General features: G+C 45.5%; 2 protein-coding genes across 9 annotated transcripts in view; one reads left to right on the top strand and one right to left on the bottom strand.

Moving 5' to 3' along the window:
• Positions 1–20,533, top strand: part of GINS1 (GINS complex subunit 1) — a 43,653-nt gene that overhangs the window by 3,550 nt on the left and 19,570 nt on the right. For 2 of the 6 annotated variants that reach the window (XM_078766909.1, XM_078766905.1), the window contains exons 3-6: positions 56–154; positions 9,772–9,862; positions 10,347–10,460; positions 10,646–10,717. In XM_078766909.1, coding sequence (XP_078623035.1) covers positions 56–154; positions 9,772–9,862; positions 10,347–10,460; positions 10,646–10,717 — 376 coding nt within the window. Of the gene's footprint in view, positions 1–55; positions 155–9,771; positions 9,923–10,346; positions 10,461–10,645; positions 10,718–19,238; positions 19,468–20,533 lie in introns of those variants that run through there. The other 4 variants (XM_078766907.1, XM_078766904.1, XM_078766908.1 and 1 more) reach the window with 3 other exon arrangements.
• The window catches only part of LOC137437483 (galectin-8), a 41,334-nt gene continuing 31,264 nt past the window's right edge, over positions 10,464–20,533 (bottom strand). For 2 of the 3 annotated variants that reach the window (XM_078766901.1, XM_078766903.1), the window contains exons 7-8: positions 20,237–20,377; positions 13,802–14,524 (exon numbers count right to left, since the gene is read on the bottom strand). In XM_078766901.1, the coding sequence (XP_078623027.1) occupies positions 14,330–14,524; positions 20,237–20,377 (336 nt within the window). In that variant the 3' untranslated portion in view covers positions 13,802–14,329. Of the gene's footprint in view, positions 11,008–13,801; positions 14,525–20,236; positions 20,378–20,533 lie in introns of those variants that run through there. The other variant, XM_078766902.1, reaches the window with a different exon arrangement.

The following is a 20,533-nucleotide window of genomic DNA, read 5'->3' as shown; positions in this document are numbered from 1 at the left end:
TCTCCCTTGCCAAGCATTCTAACATTAACATTGCTTTATTGTACTTGCGTGTTAGGAATATCTCGAGAGCAGAGGAGCGTTCGGACCTCCTCCCCACCATCAAGTTCCGTCACTGCTGCCTACTGAGGAATAAACGCTGTTTGCTGGCGTACCTGTGAGTCAGTCAATGAATGTTCAACCTTTTTGAGAAACCCCTCATTTATCCTTCTCGAGGTTTTGAATGTTGACTTTAACTCGATTCCTGCAGTTATTTATAGATGGGAGGATAGTGCATAGTAAAATAATCCGGCGAGAACCAGTAGCATGACTGTAGGTGAGAAGGCCAACTCGATGCCCTATCTGAAGATTGATGGATTCTATACAACAACAACAACATGCATTTTAAAGGCCATTTTCCCTACTAGAGCGGGGGTTAGCCTTGCGGTCCCCATGACAATCTTCTCCCTTTTGCCCTATTTTCTGCATCTCTCCTTGTTAACCCCCTTGCCCGCATTTCTTCTTCCACCATCTTTAGCCAAGTCTTTCTCGGTCTCCCCCATCCTCTACTTCCTTCTACATTCATTTCCATCACTCTTCTCAACCAGTCACTTTCATCCTTCCTCAACACATGACCAAACCATCTCAACCTGTTCCTCTTCACAGCATCAATCACAGGCTCTATTTCCATCATCTTTCGCAATTCATCATTTGCCTTCCTCTCTCTCAACGATACTCTGCACATCCACCGAACCATTCGCATTTCCACCCTTTCCAACCTTCGTTGCTGCTCTACGTTCATTACCCATGTCTCGCTCCCATAAATCATAACACTTCTTTCTCACACATGCAGCAGACACCTTTCCCTTCAGCTTCAACAACACTCCCCTCATCATCAGCACGCCACTCAGTTCCCGAAACTTCTTCCATGCACATCTCACTCTCGCAACCGTTGCCAAGTCTGATCCACCTTCTCCATTCAGCATGTCTCCGAGGTAGCAAAATGTTTTCACACCTTCCAGCTTCACACCATCTCCAAGATCCAACTCAACATTTCCTCTATCTGCAGCTCCCTCTGTGCACACCTTACATTTGAATGCAGCTGCCACACTGGTTAATGACCCTCTCAGACCACGATAAAGTAGTGCAGTTACTAGAGTGCTGTGATGAACCTCTGCGCAAGGATCTAACAAGATCGACAGGTGGTAGCCTTTCAAACAAACCCATCGAGGTGGTAATGGCAGCCATTAAAAAACTTGCTGTTCGCGGAGAGAACACTATGGTTGCCAGAGTAGCACTACATAATTTGCGTCAAGACCGTGATGAGACAGTGCGCAGCTTCGGGGCCCGCGTGTCGTAAGAGACGACTAAGAGGGTTGGCGTCAGGAAAGGCATCCGGCCATAAAAACATTGCCTCAAAAAGAGAACCATGACAATTACAACTACATATTGGCAGGGTGCAGCCCGAAGTGGAGATCGGTTTCTGAGGTTTGGGACATGGAATGTAGGGACAATGACAGGGAGATCAGGAGAAGTGGTGGAAGTATTGGTCAGAAGAAGAGTGGACATATGTTGTGTGCAAGAGACGAGATGGAAGGGAAGTGGTGTGAGAATGGTGAAGGGTAGGCAGGGACAGAAATACAAGTTTGTGTGGCAAGGGTGCCCGGAGGGCGTGAATGGTGTTGGTGTCCTGTTTTCTGAGGAGTTCGTAGACAGTGTGGTGAGTGTGACTAGAGTGAGTGATAGGTTGATGATGGTGAAAATGATGATTGGAAAGCTCTTGGTGAACGTCATCTCGGGATATGCTCCGCAGGTTGGTCGAAGCAATGAAGAGAAGGACAAGTTCTGGTGTGCCATAGAGAAGCTGATGGAAAACGTGAAAGATGAGGAAGTTGTTGTGGTGGGAGGAGACCTGAATGGACATGTGGGAAGGAGTATGGATGGTTTTGAGGGAGTTCATGGGGGTTACGGATATGGTGTGAGAAATGGAGAAGGTGAAAGGATTTTGGAGTTTGCTGATGGAGCTGATTTGTTGATTTGTAATACTCAGTTCCAGAAAGAGGATAATAAGCTTGTTACATACACGTCAGGTGGGTCGACGACAACGGTTGACTACCTGATGGTGCGTAGGCGAGATAGGGGGCACCTCCGGGACACAAAGGTGATCCCGGGGGAGGAGGCTGTTTCACAGCACCACTTGGTTGTCTGCGACATAAGGGTGAAAGGTGCGAGGAGAGCTCGGCGGGTGAAGTACCAACCAAGAATGAAGGTGTGGAGGATGAAAGAGGTGACAGTAAGGGAGGCATTAAAAGAGAGGCTGAGTAGGGTAGAGGATGATGTGGTTGAGCTTGAAAGTGGTTGGATGTCAATGAAAGCTAGTCTGTTGGGAGCCGTTGGTGAGGTATGTGGATGGACAAAAGGACCACCGAGGCACTCGGAAACATGGTGGTGGGATGATGAAGTTGGAAAGAGGATTGACGAGAAGAGGAAGAAGTTCAAGGAGTGGCAGAAGGTGAAGGGTACGGGAGCAGAAACAGCAGAGCATGAAAGTTATAAGGCAGCCAGGAAGGCTGCAAAGAAAGAGGTAGCAAAGGCGCAGGAGGCATGTAGGAAAATGTTCGGAGAACGCTTGGATTCGGAAGAGGGTCAGAAAGCAGCATTCAGGATTGCAAAGCACATAGCGAAAGAGGTGTGATGTGATGGGGTTGAGTTGCTTGAAGGATGAAGTGGGACAAATCGTTGTCGACCAAGATGGAATTAAAGGAAGATGGAAAAGATATATGGAAATGCTGTTGAATACAGAGAATGAATGGGATGGCAACATAGAGAGTAACCCAGTTTTAGGACCGGCAGAGAAGATAACTGAGAAGGAAGTTGAAGCGATAAAAGCAATGAAGAGTGGAAAAGCGGGAGGGCCGACGGGAGTTGTGGGAGATATGTTGAAGGCAGCAGGAAGTTGGGGTGTGAAGAGAATGACAGAGATCTGTAATCTGGTGGTGAAAGAAGGCCGCATTCCAGTGGATTGGGAACTGAGTACCCTCGTCCCTCTATACAAGGGGAAAGGTGACCCTCTGGAGTGTGGCTCGTACCGAGCGATAAAGTTATTGGAGCATGGAATGAAGGTATTGGAAAGGGTGTTGGAGAGGAGGATAAGGAAGAAAGTGAAGATCGACGAAATGCAGTTTGGATTTATGCCAGGAAGAGGAACGACAGATGTGCTTTTCATTGTGAGGCAGTTGCAGGAGAAGTACATGGAGAAGAGGAAGAAGTTGTTTTTTGGGTTTGTTGATCTGGAGAAAGCATTCGATACGGTTCCACGCAAAGTATTGACATGGGCATTGAGGAAGTTAGGAGTGGAGGAATGGTTGATCAGAGTAGTGATGGCAATGTACAAAAGAGCGCGCACAGCTGTAAGGACGAAGGACGGGAACAGTGGTGAGTTTGAGGTGAAGGTGATGATTATTGCAGCTCTCCCCTCTGGGCTGGTGCTCCTGCCTCACACCTAGCTCGTCTTCACGCTGTTGAAAGCAAAGCATTCAGAATCATTGGAATCTCCCGCGATGAAGCTAACTCCAAGGGCCTCTCACTCACTCACCGCAGACAGGTTGGTGGTCTTTCCGTCTGCTACCGACTCCTTTCTGGCCTTGCCCCCCCCAGCTCTCTGTGGGCTCTGTCCCGCAAATATTCCTACAGGTCGCACAAGATCTGCCTGCAACCCTCTTATGGTTAAACTGCCAAAATCAAGACTCTCTGCTCACCTTCACTCCTTCATTCCTCTTTTCTCTTGCCTCTGGAACAAACTCCCTCTCTCTTCAATCCCACTCCACCCTCCAGGTCTTTAAAACAGCTGTTCACCACCATCTCTTATCTTCCCCCATCCAAAACCTTGATCTTTTCTATCCCTGATAATTTCACCCCAATTCCACTTTTTGAAATACCAACTTCTGTCCTGGAAGTCCTTGGTGTCCTTGTGTTTTATACTTCTCCCACACCCCCCCCCCTTCCCACGCCTCCTCCCCCCCTTCCCACGCCTCCTCCCCCCCCCCCTTCCCACGCCTCCTCCCCCCCCCTTCCCACGCCTCCTCCCCCCCCCTTCCCACGCCTCCTCCCCCCCCCTTCCCACGCCTCCTCCCCCCCCCTTCCCACGCCTCCTCCCCCCCCCCTTCCCACGCCTCCTCCCCACCCCCTTCCCACGCCTCCTCCCCACCCCCCTTCCCACGCCTCGTCCCCCCAAGCCCTCTCCCTCCCACACATCTCCCACACATCTCCCTGCTCTTAAATGTTGTGTGCTCTCAGGTGTTTGTGTGCTTCCCATTCTCTTGTCTTCCGCTCCCTCTTTTTATATATTTTGTTTGTCTGGTTGATTTGTTTGTGAAGTAAATGTCAGCTCTTTGACGAGTCTCGATTCAGTACACACAAAAAAAAAAAAAAAGTGGGAGTGCATCAGGGGTCGGTACTAAGTCCACTACTATTTGTAGCTGTGATGGAGGTGCTGGCTCAGAACGTAAAGGAGGGTTTACCGTGGGAGTTGTTGTATGCAGATGATCTGGTGTTGATTGTGGAAAGTATGGATGGACTGAAGGAGAAGATGAACAAGTGGAAGGAATGTATGGAGACAAAAGGTCTGAAGGTGAATATCGGAAAGACGAAGGTGATGGCAAGTGGTAAAGCATGTGGTGAGGTGGAAAGAACTGGGAAGTGGCCGTGTGCTGTGTGCAGGAAGGGTGTTGGAGTGAACTCCATTCAATGTACAATGTGCGCTGAGTGGGTTCATCAAAAATGTAGTGGTCTGACAACAACAACAACAACAACATGCATTTTAAGGCCATTTTCCCTGCTAGAGCGGGGGTTGGCCTTGCGGTCCCCATGACAATCTTCTCCATTTTGCCCTATTTTCTGCATCTCTCCTTGTTAGGCGGCGTCAGCATCACGGCTGTGGTTTAAACATATTTAAATAATATTTAAACAAAACCATGAAAAACAATCTGGGAAAATTCTCTGAGAACGTGGATTTGAGAAAGCAGGAGCAGAGGTGGAAGAAAAACGAGATATAGGGGGGCGGGGCACAAGTCGAGACGAGGAGGAGAGCGAACAAGCACGTGTCCGGGAGGAGAGAAAGAATTAATATAGAATTTTTTAAAATTTGTTTGTTCTGTTTTCAAAACGCTGGACAAAGGGTAAGATGTTCGTGAGAGGTAGGGGGGAGAAAAGAAAATCAAAGAAATGAGCAAATAATATGAAGGAAAGAACCCATATTCACAAAACACTGACGGAGGGGGGGAGGGAGCCTGGAGAGACCAGGCCGCACGAGGCGCGAACAAGAAAACGACTAATTATACACAAATTTGCAACAACTACAAAACCAAAACCAAATAGAAACACACAATAACACATACACAACAAAATACCCAGCGGAAATTTGACAAAGAAACGAACGGGAAAACACTCAAACTTTGATGCCGTGGAGAGATCGAAGCAAGCCTCGTCGCTCGAGGGACCGGAAGTGCCGCGGATTCTATGATGCAGTGAAACACTTCCTTTCTCTCTCACACCTCCCCCTAAAATTATTTCCCTCCCTATTATACTCCCAACTGTTCCCCATTACTTCCTTTCTCTTCCTTTCTTCCTTTCTCTTTCTTTCCTTTTCTCTTTCTTTTCTTTCTTTCTCTCTTTCTTCCTTTCCTTTCTCTCTCACACCTCCCCCTAAAATTATTTCCCTCCCTATTATACTCCCAACTGTTCCCCATTATGTGTGCTATATATGGTTGTGATTATGAAGCTGTTAAAAAAATCCCCCAAATCGCCCCTGCCTTACATTAAAATAACTAGCAACGGTACCCGCCCTACGGGCGGGGCTTCAATTGGGAGGCCCAAATGAAAAGGCAAAATATCAGAAATTGAAGGCTTTTTTTATTTTAAACGATTTATGTAAACATCCGTTAAATCATATCACACACAAATCATGAAAATCTAAACAGTACATGGTGCCCATTTTGAAAAAAGATTGAATTAAAAGGGCCTCGTCCTCCTTTTTTTTTTTTTTTTTTTTTAATCCGGACAATCAACTGGTGTTTTTTATTTGGCCCCAAGTATGTAAAGAGCGCCTCGGTTTTAATACCGCAAAATGCTGCGCGGATTTTCATGGCGGTCAATAACGTCATATTGCTTTCGTGCGTGTTAAAAACATATCTCTTCAGGTAAACTGTATTTCGTTTTTTTTCGTGTACTTGTATTCTAAACTTGCATTCAGTTGCATCTTGCGATGAACGATGACAATGACAACAGAACCGTTGAGATGCGGAAGAGCGCGCGACGAATCTGCAAAACGGAAGTGGCCGCTACACGTCTTTCTCAGTCACTTTGCACACGCTGCCGTGTTACTTCGGAGCCGCACGTTTATATAGGAAGAGTTCGTCAGGAGTCGATCTACTCTCTCCTGGTACGTAAAATAAACAGTATTTGTCGAATTTCAACAAAAGCCACATCACTGTTCATATCGGTAAATATTATTCCATCGTGTTTGGAAAAACTGGAAAATTTGGAAAAACAATATAGCCTCTTTTACTCCCAGGGGTCCCAGCAATACCCACCCAAAATATCGTTGCGATCGGTTGAGCCGTTTTTGCAGTACCTTTGAATGGACTTGGTGAATTATAGTAAGATGATAGGGCCCACATTATGTCTGCCAAGTTTGGTGGCGCGATAGTGTTCTGTTCTCAAGACATAAGGGAACAGAGGGACAGATAGGCAGACAGAAAAATGGAGTGTGACAATAAGGGCAGCTTTATGCTTGTGCTTAACTTTGTCTGATGTGAGACCTTTTAACAAACGTGCTGCACGTGTACCAATAGAACAACAACAAAAAAAACCCAAAATGTGGGTGGAAGGATAGTGGCGAAAACAAAATCTGTAAAGGAATGCTCTCTCTGCTCTCTGCTCTCTCTCATGCACAGATTTATCCCATCTCGTCTTCTGTTGTCATACCCTTCCTCCCGTCCATGGTACACGGAATCTTGTGGTGAGGCTATTGCCCAGAAACAACTTGCTTTCGTCTCCTGGAAAGCAAATCCAACGGAAGGAAATCTCATTTCCTTTCACAAAGCCCGAAACAAGTGTGTGTCCACGCTCAGGAGAGCCAGGAAACAATATCTCTCCGTTCTCAGGACCGAACTCTCTTATCTGTCTCCCTCTTCCAAATCCTGGTGGCGTCTGGTCAAATCTGTTTCTGGTGTTTGTTCCCCCTCCATCCCCTCCCTCACCTCAAATGGCCACACGGCTGACTCCGCACGCGAAAAAGCTGAATGCCTCAACTCTGTGTTTGCCTCTAAATCTTGTGTCCCAAACCCATCCCTCTCTGTACCCACCGTACCCAGTCATACCCAGCTGCTCCTGGACTCTGTGTCCTTTCCTCCTGACAAGGTGGAAAAGTTTCTGTCAACCCTCGACTCGGATTCTGCAACTGGACCTGACGGCATCAGCCCACGGGTCCTAAAATCCTGTTCTTCCGCTCTTTCACTCCCTCTCTCTGTTCTCTTCACCCTCTCTTTTGCTCAAGGTCATCTTCCATCTGCTTGGAAATCTGCCAACATCACCGCTTTGCACAAAAAAGGTGCAAAAACAGATCCCAGCAACTACAGACCAATCAGCCTTCTCCCAATTATCAGCAAAGTCATGGAATCCATCATTGCTTCAGATATGAAATCTTTCCTCTTCTCCAATGGCTTGATCTCTGATCATCAATTTGGTTTCAGACCTGGACACTCTACTCTGGACATGCTGCTTCTGCTTTCTCAACAATGGATGGAGGTCCTCAATGCCAAACAGGAAATTAGAGCAGTCTCTCTTGACATATCACGTGCCTTCGATACGGTCTGGCACCCCGCTCTGCTCACCAAACTCTCCTCTTTTGGTATCCATGGAAATCTCCACGCATGGCTGGCGGACTTCCTCTCTAGTCGTAGTCAACGTGTGGCCCTGAATGGGTTTCTCTCATCTCCTCTTCCTGTTCAGGCTGGAGTTCCACAAGGCAGTGTTCTAGGCCCTGTCCTTTTTCTGGTCTTCATCAATGATCTCTCTGACTCTCCTGAAAATCCTCTGTATCTCTTTGCTGATGACTCTACTCTCTGTCGCTCCATTCTTCATCCCTCAGATCGGCAGTCTGCTGCCTCCTCACTCTCTGCAGACCTGGACAAAATCACAGACTGGGCAAACAAGTGGAACATGTCTTTCAATCCTGACAAATCTCACACTCTTACGATGTCTCTCCGAAAAGACCGACTGGACAACCCTCCCATCCACTTTCTGAATAATCCTCTCCAAGAAGTTCTGTCACTCAAGCTTTTGGGTCTCACTATCTGCCATGATCTTTCCTGGGAAAACCACATTTCAAATCTGGCCTCCAAAGCCAGTCGCCGACTGGGCATCCTCCGTCGTGCGAAGTCCTTCCTTGGCACACCTGAGCTCCTCACCACATACAAGGCTTTCATCCGCAGCTCAATGGAATACTGCTCTCCCCTCTGGGCTGGTGCTCCTGCCTCACACCTAGCTCGTCTTCACGCTGTTTAAACCAAAGCATTCAGAATCATTGGAATCTCCCGCGATGAAGCTAACTCCAAGGGCCTCTCACTCACTCACCGCAGGCAGGTTGGTGGTCTTTCCATCTTCTACCGACTCCTCTCTGGCCTTGCCCCCCCAGCTCTCTCTGGGCTCTGTCCCGCAAATATTCCTACAGGTCGCACAAGATCTGCCTGCAACCCTCTTATGGTCAAACTGCCAAAATCAAGACTCTCTGCTCACCTTCACTCCTTCATTCCTCTTTTCTCCCGCCTCTGGAACAAACTCCCTCACTCTCTTCAATCCCACTCCACCCTCCAGGTCTTTAAAACAGCTGTTCACCACCATCTCTTATCTTCCCCCATCCAAAAGCTTGATCTTTTCTACCCCCGCTAATTTCACCCCAATTCCACTTTTTTGAAATACCAACTTCTGTCCTGGAAGTCATTGGTGTCCTTGTGTTTTATACTTCTCCCTCCACCCCCCCCCCCTTCCCACGCCTCCTCCCCCCAAGCCCTCTCCCTTCCACACATCTCCCTGCTCTCAAATGTTGTGTTTGTGTGCTTCACCTTCTCTCCCCATCTTGTTTTCCGCTCCCGCTTTTTATATATTTTGTTTGTCTGGTTGATTTGTTTGTGAAGTAAATGTTAGCTCTTTCACGAGCCTCGATTCAGTATACAACAACAAAAAAAAAAAAAAAAAAAGGAAAGCGTTTGCTTGTGAAGGGTTAATGAAGATATAAAGATCTTGAGTACCTGAGGAGATAACATCTTGAAGCTCTGGGAAGTAGAATGAGATTGGATAGATGAAGGAAGCTTATTCTACACAGGAAGGAGAAAAGATGACAAATGAGTGGAAGTGAGCATGACGCTTTAAAAACTAGAGCGACACTGACATCACGACGTCGACCGATATGCTTCCGCCAACATTATTACGTCATTATAATACTTGTGCCAAGTTTGATTTAAATCCATTCAGCTGTTCTCAAGTTATCGCGGCAACGAGAACCTATGCCTGACGGACGGACGGACGGGTAGCTGGATGGACAACCCAAAAACATAATGCCTCTGACGACTTTGTCGGCTTTTTGTCAAAAAGTTTGGATTTGTCAAAGAAAGACTTTGCATGATGGAGGATGCCCAGTTGGCAGCTGTCTTTAGAGGACAACTCTGAAATGTGCTTCGTCCAAGAGAATGATGAAATAAGAAATGCAGTCTATATAATTTGATGCTTTTCCTCCAGGTACAACAGGCTGATGAGGATTAAAGCTTTGCGATGGGAGCTCGGGAGTGTCCTGCCCAACGCTCTCCGCTTTCACCTCGCACCAGACGAGGCACGCATAGTCTCAGTGTTATATTATACGAGAAGCACCTACTCCCTCTGGGAGCAGCCGGTGGGGAGGGGGGGGGGGGGAGATGTTATTATCTTTATTCAAACGTGCAATTCAAAATACACCTCACTGCACTGCAAAACAAGGGGACAGGAATCCTGTACAGTACGGTGAAGGGTGGTGACTTGTAATACGCTCTCCCACCTGGAGGGGGCGCTACACACACATTTGCATAGAAAATTGGCATTCCCTACCCCAGCCCCAAAACCAGCGGCAAAGCTAAAAAAAACAAAAAAAACCCTTGTACACTAATTGGGGTCATGCTCATTTTACGTACTAAGTCTTGATGTAATCGGCCCAGAACTGTAGGAGTAGTGCGACACACATGCGCGTCCATGAATTATAGTAGTGTTTATCAAGGCTTAAAAAAACCAAAAACGATTTCTTTGTTAATTTGAGATTTCCCTTTTTGCTTTCCACCAAACAGCTGGAATGGTTTAATCAGTATGGGAGGAGTCTTGCAAAATACATGCATTCAATAGGCAGTGAAGGCCTGGACTTGGTGCAGGATACGTTACCACCAAAAAGCCTGTTCATCGAGGTATGCATGGGCAACATGGTAACTTTATTATCACAACATGAAAATTTAAATTCATTGGAATTCAACCGAAATATATAATGTCTTATCATTTTGCAGTAGTGCACCGCAACCGAGTTATAAAATGCAAACGAGTTTACTGAGGCCGTGTCTACGTAAGGCACCTGAGATTGCATGTTGTTGTGCAGGTGCGGTGCTTACAGGATTACGGCGAGTTTGAAGTCGATGGCTCTACGTTCCTGCTGAACCGCAATACACAGGTGCACAATAACCCTATTTCAATTCACACATCATGCCATGTTAACAGCCGTTGGGGGATAAATTCAGAGTTTTGAAATCGCCTTTCGTCGATGTAACGTCGCAGTCCAGGAGCTGGAAGGCAGCGGTCCAAGGAAACGCGCTCGGCCCTATGGGTCTCACAATGTCATGACCCATCACAAATTGCAACAATTTATTTCCTTTGTTTTATATTCAAAAACCTCTTCAAACAACAAGTCAAAAGTTTACATTTGGAAATAGTCAGACGCCGACATTCCCGGGGGATATGTTCCTGGAGAAATCCACGAATGTTGAATCCATGAATGTGGGGGCATTGTTTGAATGGGGTAAAAAAACAAAAAATAAAAATCGATAAATCAGTGTGAATACGTGAGGCACGAATGCAGAATCAGGTCACATGTTATGAATTGCGAATACGCGGAACTCATGAATGTTGAGATCCGACTGTAATGTAATACTGTACCATAATTGACATAATTACCCCTCACATACGAAGCTAAAAGTGGGGTTAAGGAATTGGTTCATGCCCGTCTATGTGTCTGTCTTATCAATTTATGATAGAGGAACAGCTTATTTAAATCAAATGGTATATTTTGAACATGAATCGGAATACAGTATGAATAGGAAGACAAGTTTGCCGTTTTAGCATTCTTTTGCTTTGAATTTGTCCCGATCGTGCATCGCATAGAGGAATGAGATAATAGTTACGGCCATGGGTTTCGGGTCTACCAAGAGGACATGGGGGTATCCTCGGTTCCCCTCGGACTTGCCGGGCCTGAGGCTACCACGCATGAATAACTTCATGCCGCAGTGGATTGCTAATCAACCGCGAGCGCCAATCAGTTCACCACATGCTTCAGTGACCGCCGTCTAATACCGTCTAACAATGTCACCTGGCTAGGGCATGCACCCTAGGCTATGCTTATCTTATCTTAATTAGATCTTTAATCAGGGCAGCCGGGCAACCGCTGGTGCATACTGGACCGCAATGATCCAATTAGGTTGGGAATGATAATCTCCCTAGCTAAACTAAGTACGAACAGCGCTGGCTGGATCAATGGAGGAAATGATGGGCATGGACAGATTGGAAAGGAACGTCGAGATTTATTGATACAAGTGGGGAAAATCGTGCAAAAGGAGGGGGGAGGAAAGTCAAGGATTTAAATGTTCAGGGGGGAGGAGGGAAATGTGTATGCAAAGGGAACAATGGGGGAATGCAAATTCAATATGTGCAGCGATCACAAGCAATGAAGAGTGCAGCGATATTTACAGGCAGGAAAGAAAATGTACGAGATGCAGAACTTAACCCTACACCTTAACTGTCGGATAAACATCATACAGGGTACCTAACAGACCATCTGCGGAGGGAGATAATAACAGAAGATAGAGAGTGTGAGGGCCAATGTACTTCTGCAACCCAAGCCCGAAAGACGAGATAAAGGGGAAACATAATGAGGAGATGACTATGGTGAATTGAATGTGGAGTTGCAGGTGACGTGTGTGTAATGTGGATGATGCAAGAGAAAATGCGAAAGTGCATCTGCGTTCAAGAAAGAAAAAAAATAAAAGAAGCTGAGAAAAGAAAGTGTGAGATAATAGCCTACAGTGTGAGAGTCGCTCCGTCCACCCCAAATCTTCAAACTCATATCCGCCAATGCGACCGCCACCACTCAAGCCCAGATCGTCCACCAATGCACACTAGGGTGGTCCAAAAATTTGAAGATTGGATTTTCATTTCTCCACAAGCCTGCCCTATTCCTATTGAAGAAAGTAGTTTGTGGTGAAAATTTGAGCTTGATTTGACAATATTTAGAGGTTGCTCAAAATGTTGACAAATTTTAATGAATAATAAGATACAGAATTTTTAGCATCATACATCAATTCATGGATAATTATCTATTTTCAATTACTCAAATTATTTATTATTGTTATTGTTTGTTTGTAAACTAATAAATAATTATGTACAATGTACAAGGAAATGTTGAGTTGGATCTTGGAGACGGCGTGAAGCTGGAAGGTGTGAAAACATTTTGCTACCTCGGAGACATGCTGAATGGAGAAGGTGGATCAGACTCGGCAACGGTTGCTCGAGTGAGATGTGCATGGAAGAAGTTTTGGGAACTGAGTGGCGTGCTGATGAGGAGGAGAGTGTCGCTGAAGCTGAAGGGAAAGGTGTATGCTGCATGTGTGATAAGTGTTATGATTTATGGGAGCGAGACATGGGTAATGAACGTAGAGCAGCAACGAAGGCTGGAAAGGGTGGAAATGCGAATGGTTCGATGGATGTGCGGAGTATCGTTGAGAGAGAGGAAGACAAATGATGAATTGCGAAAGATGATGGGAATATTGCCTGTGATTGATGCTGTGAAGAGGAACAGATTGAGATGGTTTGGTCATGTATTGAGGAAGGATGAAAGTGACTGGTTGAGAAGAGTGATGGAAGTTAATGTAGAAGGAAGTAGAGGACGGGGAAGACCGAGAAAGACTTGGCTAAAGATGGTGGAAGAAGAAATGCGGGCAAGGGGGTTAACAAGGAGAGATGCAGAAAATAGGGCAAAATGGAGAAGATTGTCATGGGGACCGCAAGGCTAACCCCCGCTCTAGCAGGGAACATGGCCTTAAAATGCATGTTGTTGTGTTGTTGTACAATGTACCATTGTACAATGTACATGTATGTTCAATTGTTCATTGTCCAATGTTCATTCATAGAGTCAAATTAAGATTAAAAACAAAACAGTAGATTAAACATTCATGTATTAATTTGACAATAAATCATTTATCGGAAAAAATAAATCATCCATCAGAAAATATAAAATATCTATCAGAGACGATAAAACAAATCTATCAGAACAATTAAAACAAAGTAAACATCAGAATACACATAATTTGAATGATTTTATGTAATATTGTTTTCAGAAACTTGTGTTTCAAAACTTTGCCTACTTCTTTGAGCCCGACGAATTCTACTGTGTGACAGAGAAATGTCAAATGGTATGACCAAGATAAAGTGCAAAAGCACTGGCCACAAACATAGCACGCCGATCTGAGAGATTTACTCTGTCCAGAGTTGCCACTATTGCTGGAGTGATCACCTTGATGGGAGCCTTTTTCGCCTGTTTGGCAGAAGATGGACTTTGGAGTTTGAATTCATTGTCCCCTGAATCGGAGCTTTCAATCTCAGACTCATTCATCATCATCATCATCAACCACAGCCGATGTTGGTGGAACAGATTGCATTGCTGTTAGAGTCTCAGCATCATGTTTCTTCTTTCTTTTATCTTCATTCTCAAGCCTGATAGGCTTTCTGTTCTCCTTCACTGCCAGAGTGTCGTCCACAGATCCCAAACGTGAACTTGAGGGATCCTCACGCTGCATGATAAGGAATGCTTTGTCTTCTTCATTCGTCATTTTCTCAAGCGCATCATTTGGTGAGATATCGAAGAGGGATTGAAGATCATCTTTGAACATCTGCTCCTTCACTCTATAGTTTTCGAATGTCTTGGTTCTATTTTTCTTTACCAGTTTGTAGGCATCATACAACTTCAAAAGTTGGCGCTCACAGGAATCTACTCTCTGCACTGGAATTCGTGCTTTCACCCAGTATGCACAGTTGCAAACACAGCTTGTACACTAAGTTTGGCACTTTCACAAACTGTATGGTGTTCTTGTATGTGATGGTACACCATTTTCTGCAATGTGTGTCCTTTGGTTGGTAGTCCCCCACATATTATTTCCTTTTCAGACTTGCCCAGCAACCAAACTGTGGAAGAGCTGCGAGTTTCTGCCATCTGAAAAAAACAGGATGAATTAAAAATGTTATTTTTTGAGCAACCTCTAAATAAGTTCCAATTGACCTCATTTGGTTCAGATGATCTTTATAAACATAGGAACAAGGGCAGCCTTGTGGAGCATGGATTTTTAATAGTACTAAATATTACATATATCTGTGGACCACCCTAATGCACACGCAGAGAGAGCCGGCAGGCAGAGAGCGAGCCTTCGCCCATGGCACTTTTATAATCCCTTACCGAGGGCGGGGGTATACAGGGTAATCTAGAAAGTTATTGGCGGAATCCAGGATGCCGATTGGCGCATCGCCGCTTTGTCCCGTCCTCGCCAGACTTTCGCAGCCGATTTCCGATGCGCCAGGGGATGTGGTTAACACGGGTGGGAGGGGTAGTGACTTGCCCTCGGTGCGGAATGAATGCTGGGAGCACATAATTGTTTAGTAAAGACAGACGGAGCGATTAGATGTCCCCAGGATGTTAATAGCCAATTATATGACCGATATATATATATATATATATATATATATATATATATATATATATATATATATATATATATATATATATAGACACACACACACACACACACAGTGCACTCGGAAACATGGTGGTGGGATGTGGGATGATGAAGTTGGAAAGAAGATTGAAGAGGAAGAAGTTCAAGGAGTGGCAGAAGGCGAAGGGTACGGGGGCAGAAAAGGCAGAGCATGAAAGTTATAAGGCAGCCAAGAAGGCTGCAAAGAAAGAGGTAGCAAAGGTGCAGGAGGCATGTAGGAAAATGTTCGGAGAACGCTTGGATTCGGAAGAGGGTCAGAGGTATTCAGTATTGCAAAGCAGATAGCGAAAGAGGTGTGATGTGATGGGGGTGAGTTGCTTGAAGGATGAAGGGGGACAAATCATTGTGGACCCAAATGGAATTAAAGGAAGATGGAAGAGATATATGGAAATGCTGTTGAATGCAGAGAATGAATGGGATGGCAACATAGAGAGTAACCCAGTTTTAGGACCGGCAGAGAAGATAACCGAGAAGGAAGTTGAGGAAGCGATAAAAGCAATGAAGAGTAGAAAAGCGGGAGGGCCTGACGGGAGTTGTGGGAGATGTGTTGAAGGAAGCGGGAAATTGGGGTGTGGAGAGAATGACAGAGATCTGCAATCTGGTGGTGAAAGAAGGCCGCATTCCAGTGGATTGGGAACCGAGTACCCTCGTCCCTCTATACAAGGGGAAAGGTGACCCTCTGGACTGTGGCTCGTATCGAGCGATAAAGTTATTGGAGCATGGAATGAAGGTAGTGGAAAGGGTGTTGGAGAGGAGGATAAGGAAGAAAGTGAAGAATGACGAAATGCAGTTTGGATTTATGCCAGGAAGAGGAACGACAGACGTGCTTTTTATTGTGAGGCAGTTGCAGGAGAAGTACATGGAGAAGAGGAAGAAGTTGTTTCTTGGGTTTGTTGATCTGGAGAAAGCATTCGATAGGGTTCCACATGAAGTAGTGACGGGCATTGAGGAAGTTAGGAGTGGAGGAATGGTTGATCAGAGTAGTGATGGCAATGTACAAAAGAGCGTGCACAGCTGTAAGGATGAAGGACAAAATTACATAAAGCCCAGATCTGTAAGGATGTAAGCTGTAAGGATGTAAGGATGCTGTAAGGATGGATCAGCTGTAAGGATGAAGGATGTGGACAAAGTGGACAAAATGAAGGATGAAGGGAACAGTGGTGAGTTTGAAGTGAAGGTGGGAGTGCATCAGGGGTCGGTACTAAGTCCACTACTATTTGTAGCTGTGATGGATGTGCTGGCTCGGAACGTAAAGGAGGGTTTACCGTGGGAGTTGTTGTATGCAGACGATCTGGTGTTGATTGCAGAAAGTATGGATGGACTGAAGGAGAAGATGAGCAAGTGGAAGGAATGTATGGAGACAAAAGGTCTGAAGGTGAATATTGGATAAACGAAGGTGATGGCAAGTGGTAAAGCATGTGGTGAGGTGGAAAGAACTGGGAAGTGGCCATGTGCTATGTGCAGGAAGGGTGTCGGAGTGAACTCAATTCAATGTACAATGTGCGCTGAGTGGGTTCATCAAAAATGTAGTGGTTTGAGAGGGTCATTAACCAGTGTGGCAGCTACATTCAAGTGCAAGGTGTGCACAGAGGGAGCTGCAGATGGAGGAAATGTTGAGTTGGATCTTGGAGATGGCGTGAAGCTGGAAGGTGTGAAAACATTTTGTTACCTAGGAGACATGCTGAATGTTGAAGGTGGATCACTCGGCAACGGTTGCTGGAGTGAGATGTGCATGGAAGAAGTTTCGGGAACTGAGTGGCGTGCTGACGAGGAGGGGAGTGTCATTGAAGCTGAAGGGAAAGGTGTATGCTGCATGTGTGAGAAGTGTTACGATTTATGGGAGCGAGACATTGGTAATGAACGTAGAGCAGCAACGAAGGCTGGAAAGGGTGGAAATGCGAATGGTTCGGTGGATGTGTGGAGTATCGTTGAGAGAGAGGAAGACAAATGATGAATTGCGAAAGATGATGGGAATAGAGCCTGTGATGAATGCTGTGAAGAGAAACAGTTTGAGATGGTTTGGTCATGTGTTGAGGAAGGATGAAAGTGACTGGTTGAGAAGAGTGATGGAAATGAATGTGGAAGGAAGTAGAGGATGGGGAAGACCGAGAAAGACTTGCCTAAAGATGGTCGAAGAAGAAATGCGGGCAAGGGGGTTAACAAGGGGAGATGCAGAAAATGGGGCAAAATGGAGAAGATTGTCATGGGGACCGCAAGGCTAACCCCCGCTCTTGAAGGGAAAATGGCCTTAAAATGCCTGTTGTTGTTGTATTCAGACCCCTTCACTTTTTTCACATTTTGTTATGTTGCAGCCTTATGCTGAAATCGTTTATATTCATTTTTTCCCTCATCAATCTACACTCAATACAATACCCCATAATGACAGAGAAAACAGGATTTTAGAAAGTTTTGCAAATTTATTAAAAATAAAAAACTGAAATATCACATTTACACAAGTATTTATACCCTTTGCTATGACACTTGTAATTTAGCTCAGGTGCCTCCCATTTGTCTTGATCATCTTTGAGATGTTTCTACACCTTGATTGGAGTCCGTATGTGGTAAATTCAATTGATTGGACATGATATGGACAGGCACACACCTGTCTATATAAGGTCTCACAGCTGACGATGCATATCAGAGCAAAAACCAAGCCATGAGGTTGAAGGAACTGTCTGCAGAGCTCAGAGACAGGATTGTGTCGAGGCACAGATCTGGGGAAGCCTGCAAATAAATTCTGCTGCATTGAAGGTTCCTAAGAGCACAGTGGCCTCCATAATTCTTAAATGGAAGAAGTTTGGAACAACCAGGACTCTTCCTAGAGCTGGCCGCCCGGCCAAACTGAGCAATCGGGGGAGAAGGGCCTTGGTAAGAGAGATGACCAAGAACCCGATGGTCACTGGCTGAGCTCCAGAGATCCTGTGTGGAGATGGGAGAAACTTCCAGCAGGACAACCATCACCGCAACACTCCACCGATCTGGGCTTTATGGCAGAGTGGCCAGACGGAAGCCTCTCTCAATGAAAGATGCATGAAAGCCCACCGAATCTTGTTTCTCACAGTCTGAGAGTCCTCTCGGTGCTTTTTTGCAAACTCCAAGCGGGCTTTCATGTGTCTTTCACTGAGGAGAGGCTTCCATCTGGCCACTCTTCCATCTGGCCACCAGCACCTGTGAGAGGGCCAGAAGGAGACCCCTGGAGTACCGGAAGAACATGGACGTGGCAACGCGCTGCTTCGATGCATGCTCCTCTACTTGAAGGATATGGCCAAAAACAATATATAGCACAATATCTCGATTATGGACGGATTCGGACAAAACCTGGTGGACAGGTTGGATTTGTGAGAAAGAGGGATTGATTAGATTTTGGTGAAGATCTGGAAGCGGATACGAGATTTTTGGAATTTTCTAAGTGAGCCTTCACCATTGAGAGATCGGGCCAAAAGCGATATATATCATGATATTTCAAAAGGGTGTGGAAGAGTTGTGACAAAACTAGGTGGATGAGTTGTTTAGATGACAAGAACGAGTCAATTACATTTTGATTAAGATACAGATGCAGATCTGGCCTATCCGTCAGAAACAAAGCCTAAACTGGTCAGCCTGGCAGAGTTACGTGCTCTGCCGAGTGCCTTTCTAGTTTTGTCCATGCTCTATCCGTTAAATGTTGTCAAGCGAGGAAGGAGCGAGTACAATGTTTTGTCTTCGGTGCGACTGCCGAGGGCATAATGAAACAGTCGACTACCTACTAGGCTCGGAGCATATGCTCGAACCACAATGCCACAGTCTGATTGGTTAGGAAAAATTAATTAGACATTTAGTTTGTTGAATCAACTTTTCAAAGCATAATCTCAGACACTTGAATTGTAGGCAAAGTGAAATTTGATATCGATTTTGCCTTGTAACTCTTCTTGGGCATTTCCACAATTATGGAGGAGGGGGGATCCACCATTTTGCATGACCAATTATAAGAAAGTAACTGTCGACAGCATTGCCATCACCCACATAAATCCCTTGAAGAGAATCTCATATTCAGAAGGTTCAGAAGGTTCCTTTCTAAATTTGACAGTAAATGAAAAGGTTAAAAGGTCAGTTTTTGATCAATTGTTTAATGGGAATTTCCCCACAAACATTTATTTTAATTCCCCCTTTTATTTTCAGCATTTACTGCCGAGGGCCAAGTGTGAACAGTTGATTCGCCAAGGCATCCTTGAACACATCATCTCGTGATGGTTCGGTGCTGCACATCAAACCTCGTGTTTGGGAACGCTCCGTCCGTGTTTGTTTGACCGGACGACAAGGAAGCACCCCTACCCCTCAACCCATGTCGATACTCGATTCACCTTGTACGATTTGTTCCATTAAACACCAGGTATCTTTTATATCATTACCCTGTGAGCGTTTGGGTTCTTTTTCAACACCAGTAGGTAAAGAAAATCATCATGTTTAGCACAAATAAGCTGTTTTGGCAGCACAATTATACAAAATAAATTTTCAAAACGTGTAAATTGCTATACAATGAATGAATGAATGATCGTTTTAAGGCCATTTTCCCCGCTGGAGCGGGGGTTAGCCTTGCGGGCCCCATGACCTCATGGTTTGAGGCAATGTTTTTATGGCCGAATGCCCTTCCTGGCGCCAACCCTTGGTCACCTCTTACGATGCGCAGGGATACGGTGTACCTATTCTAAATCGGGGTACACGCCGGGATCATTCATCCCAGCAAGCTGGTACTCAATTTGCCGACCTCGGAAGGATGACAGGCTGAGTCAACCCCCCCTGGCGTTAATTCAGCGATCGACCAGGATTCGAACCCAGGATCCTAGGATCCCAAGCCGGCACCCTAACCGCTAAGCCAACACCAGGCTAAGGCTATACAATAACCACCGGGCTATACAATTAGTACAAAAAAAAAAAACCTTCAACTGGTGCAAAAAAGTAATAATTATTACCATAACTGTTATCATTTAATGATAAACGTTTTTGGAAGCTCGTTCACTGCAGGCAGCCCATCCCTGCTGCCTGGAACTCAATAGTCTTTGGTAACACGGTCAGTCCATGGCGCCAGTGGTGTAAGTTTAGAGCACGAGGAAAAAAAAGAAAAAAAAAAAAGATTCGAGTTGAAATGGTATTTCAAGACACTGGTAACGCTAATGCACCTCAACATAAGGCAGCATGATATCTCCTTGCAGTGCGACCTGGTCCACCCGGCTAATGGGAAGGAGTCTGTGCTTGAATCGCAAGGAGAGTTTACCGTTGATCATCACATTGTAGCCATCCGCTTCGCAGGTCACTCGCACCTGCAGCACAAACAAATTTGTTGAGTGCGCTATTCACATGCACTGCACTCCACTTCAGTGTGAACAGCAATGAGTTACGAGAGGGGTGCTCGTCAGGGAGGGAGGAGTTTGACCTGCACCTGTACCAGGGGCCAAATTGAAATTTATTTATTATCC

This window comes from Myxine glutinosa, chromosome 12 (assembly GCF_964187855.1).
Source record: "Myxine glutinosa chromosome 12, kmMyxGlut1.1, whole genome shotgun sequence".
Taxonomy (NCBI): Eukaryota; Metazoa; Chordata; class Myxini; order Myxiniformes; family Myxinidae; genus Myxine; species Myxine glutinosa.
Note: the sequence above shows the minus strand (reverse complement) of the source record. Positions and strands in the feature narration are given on the sequence as shown.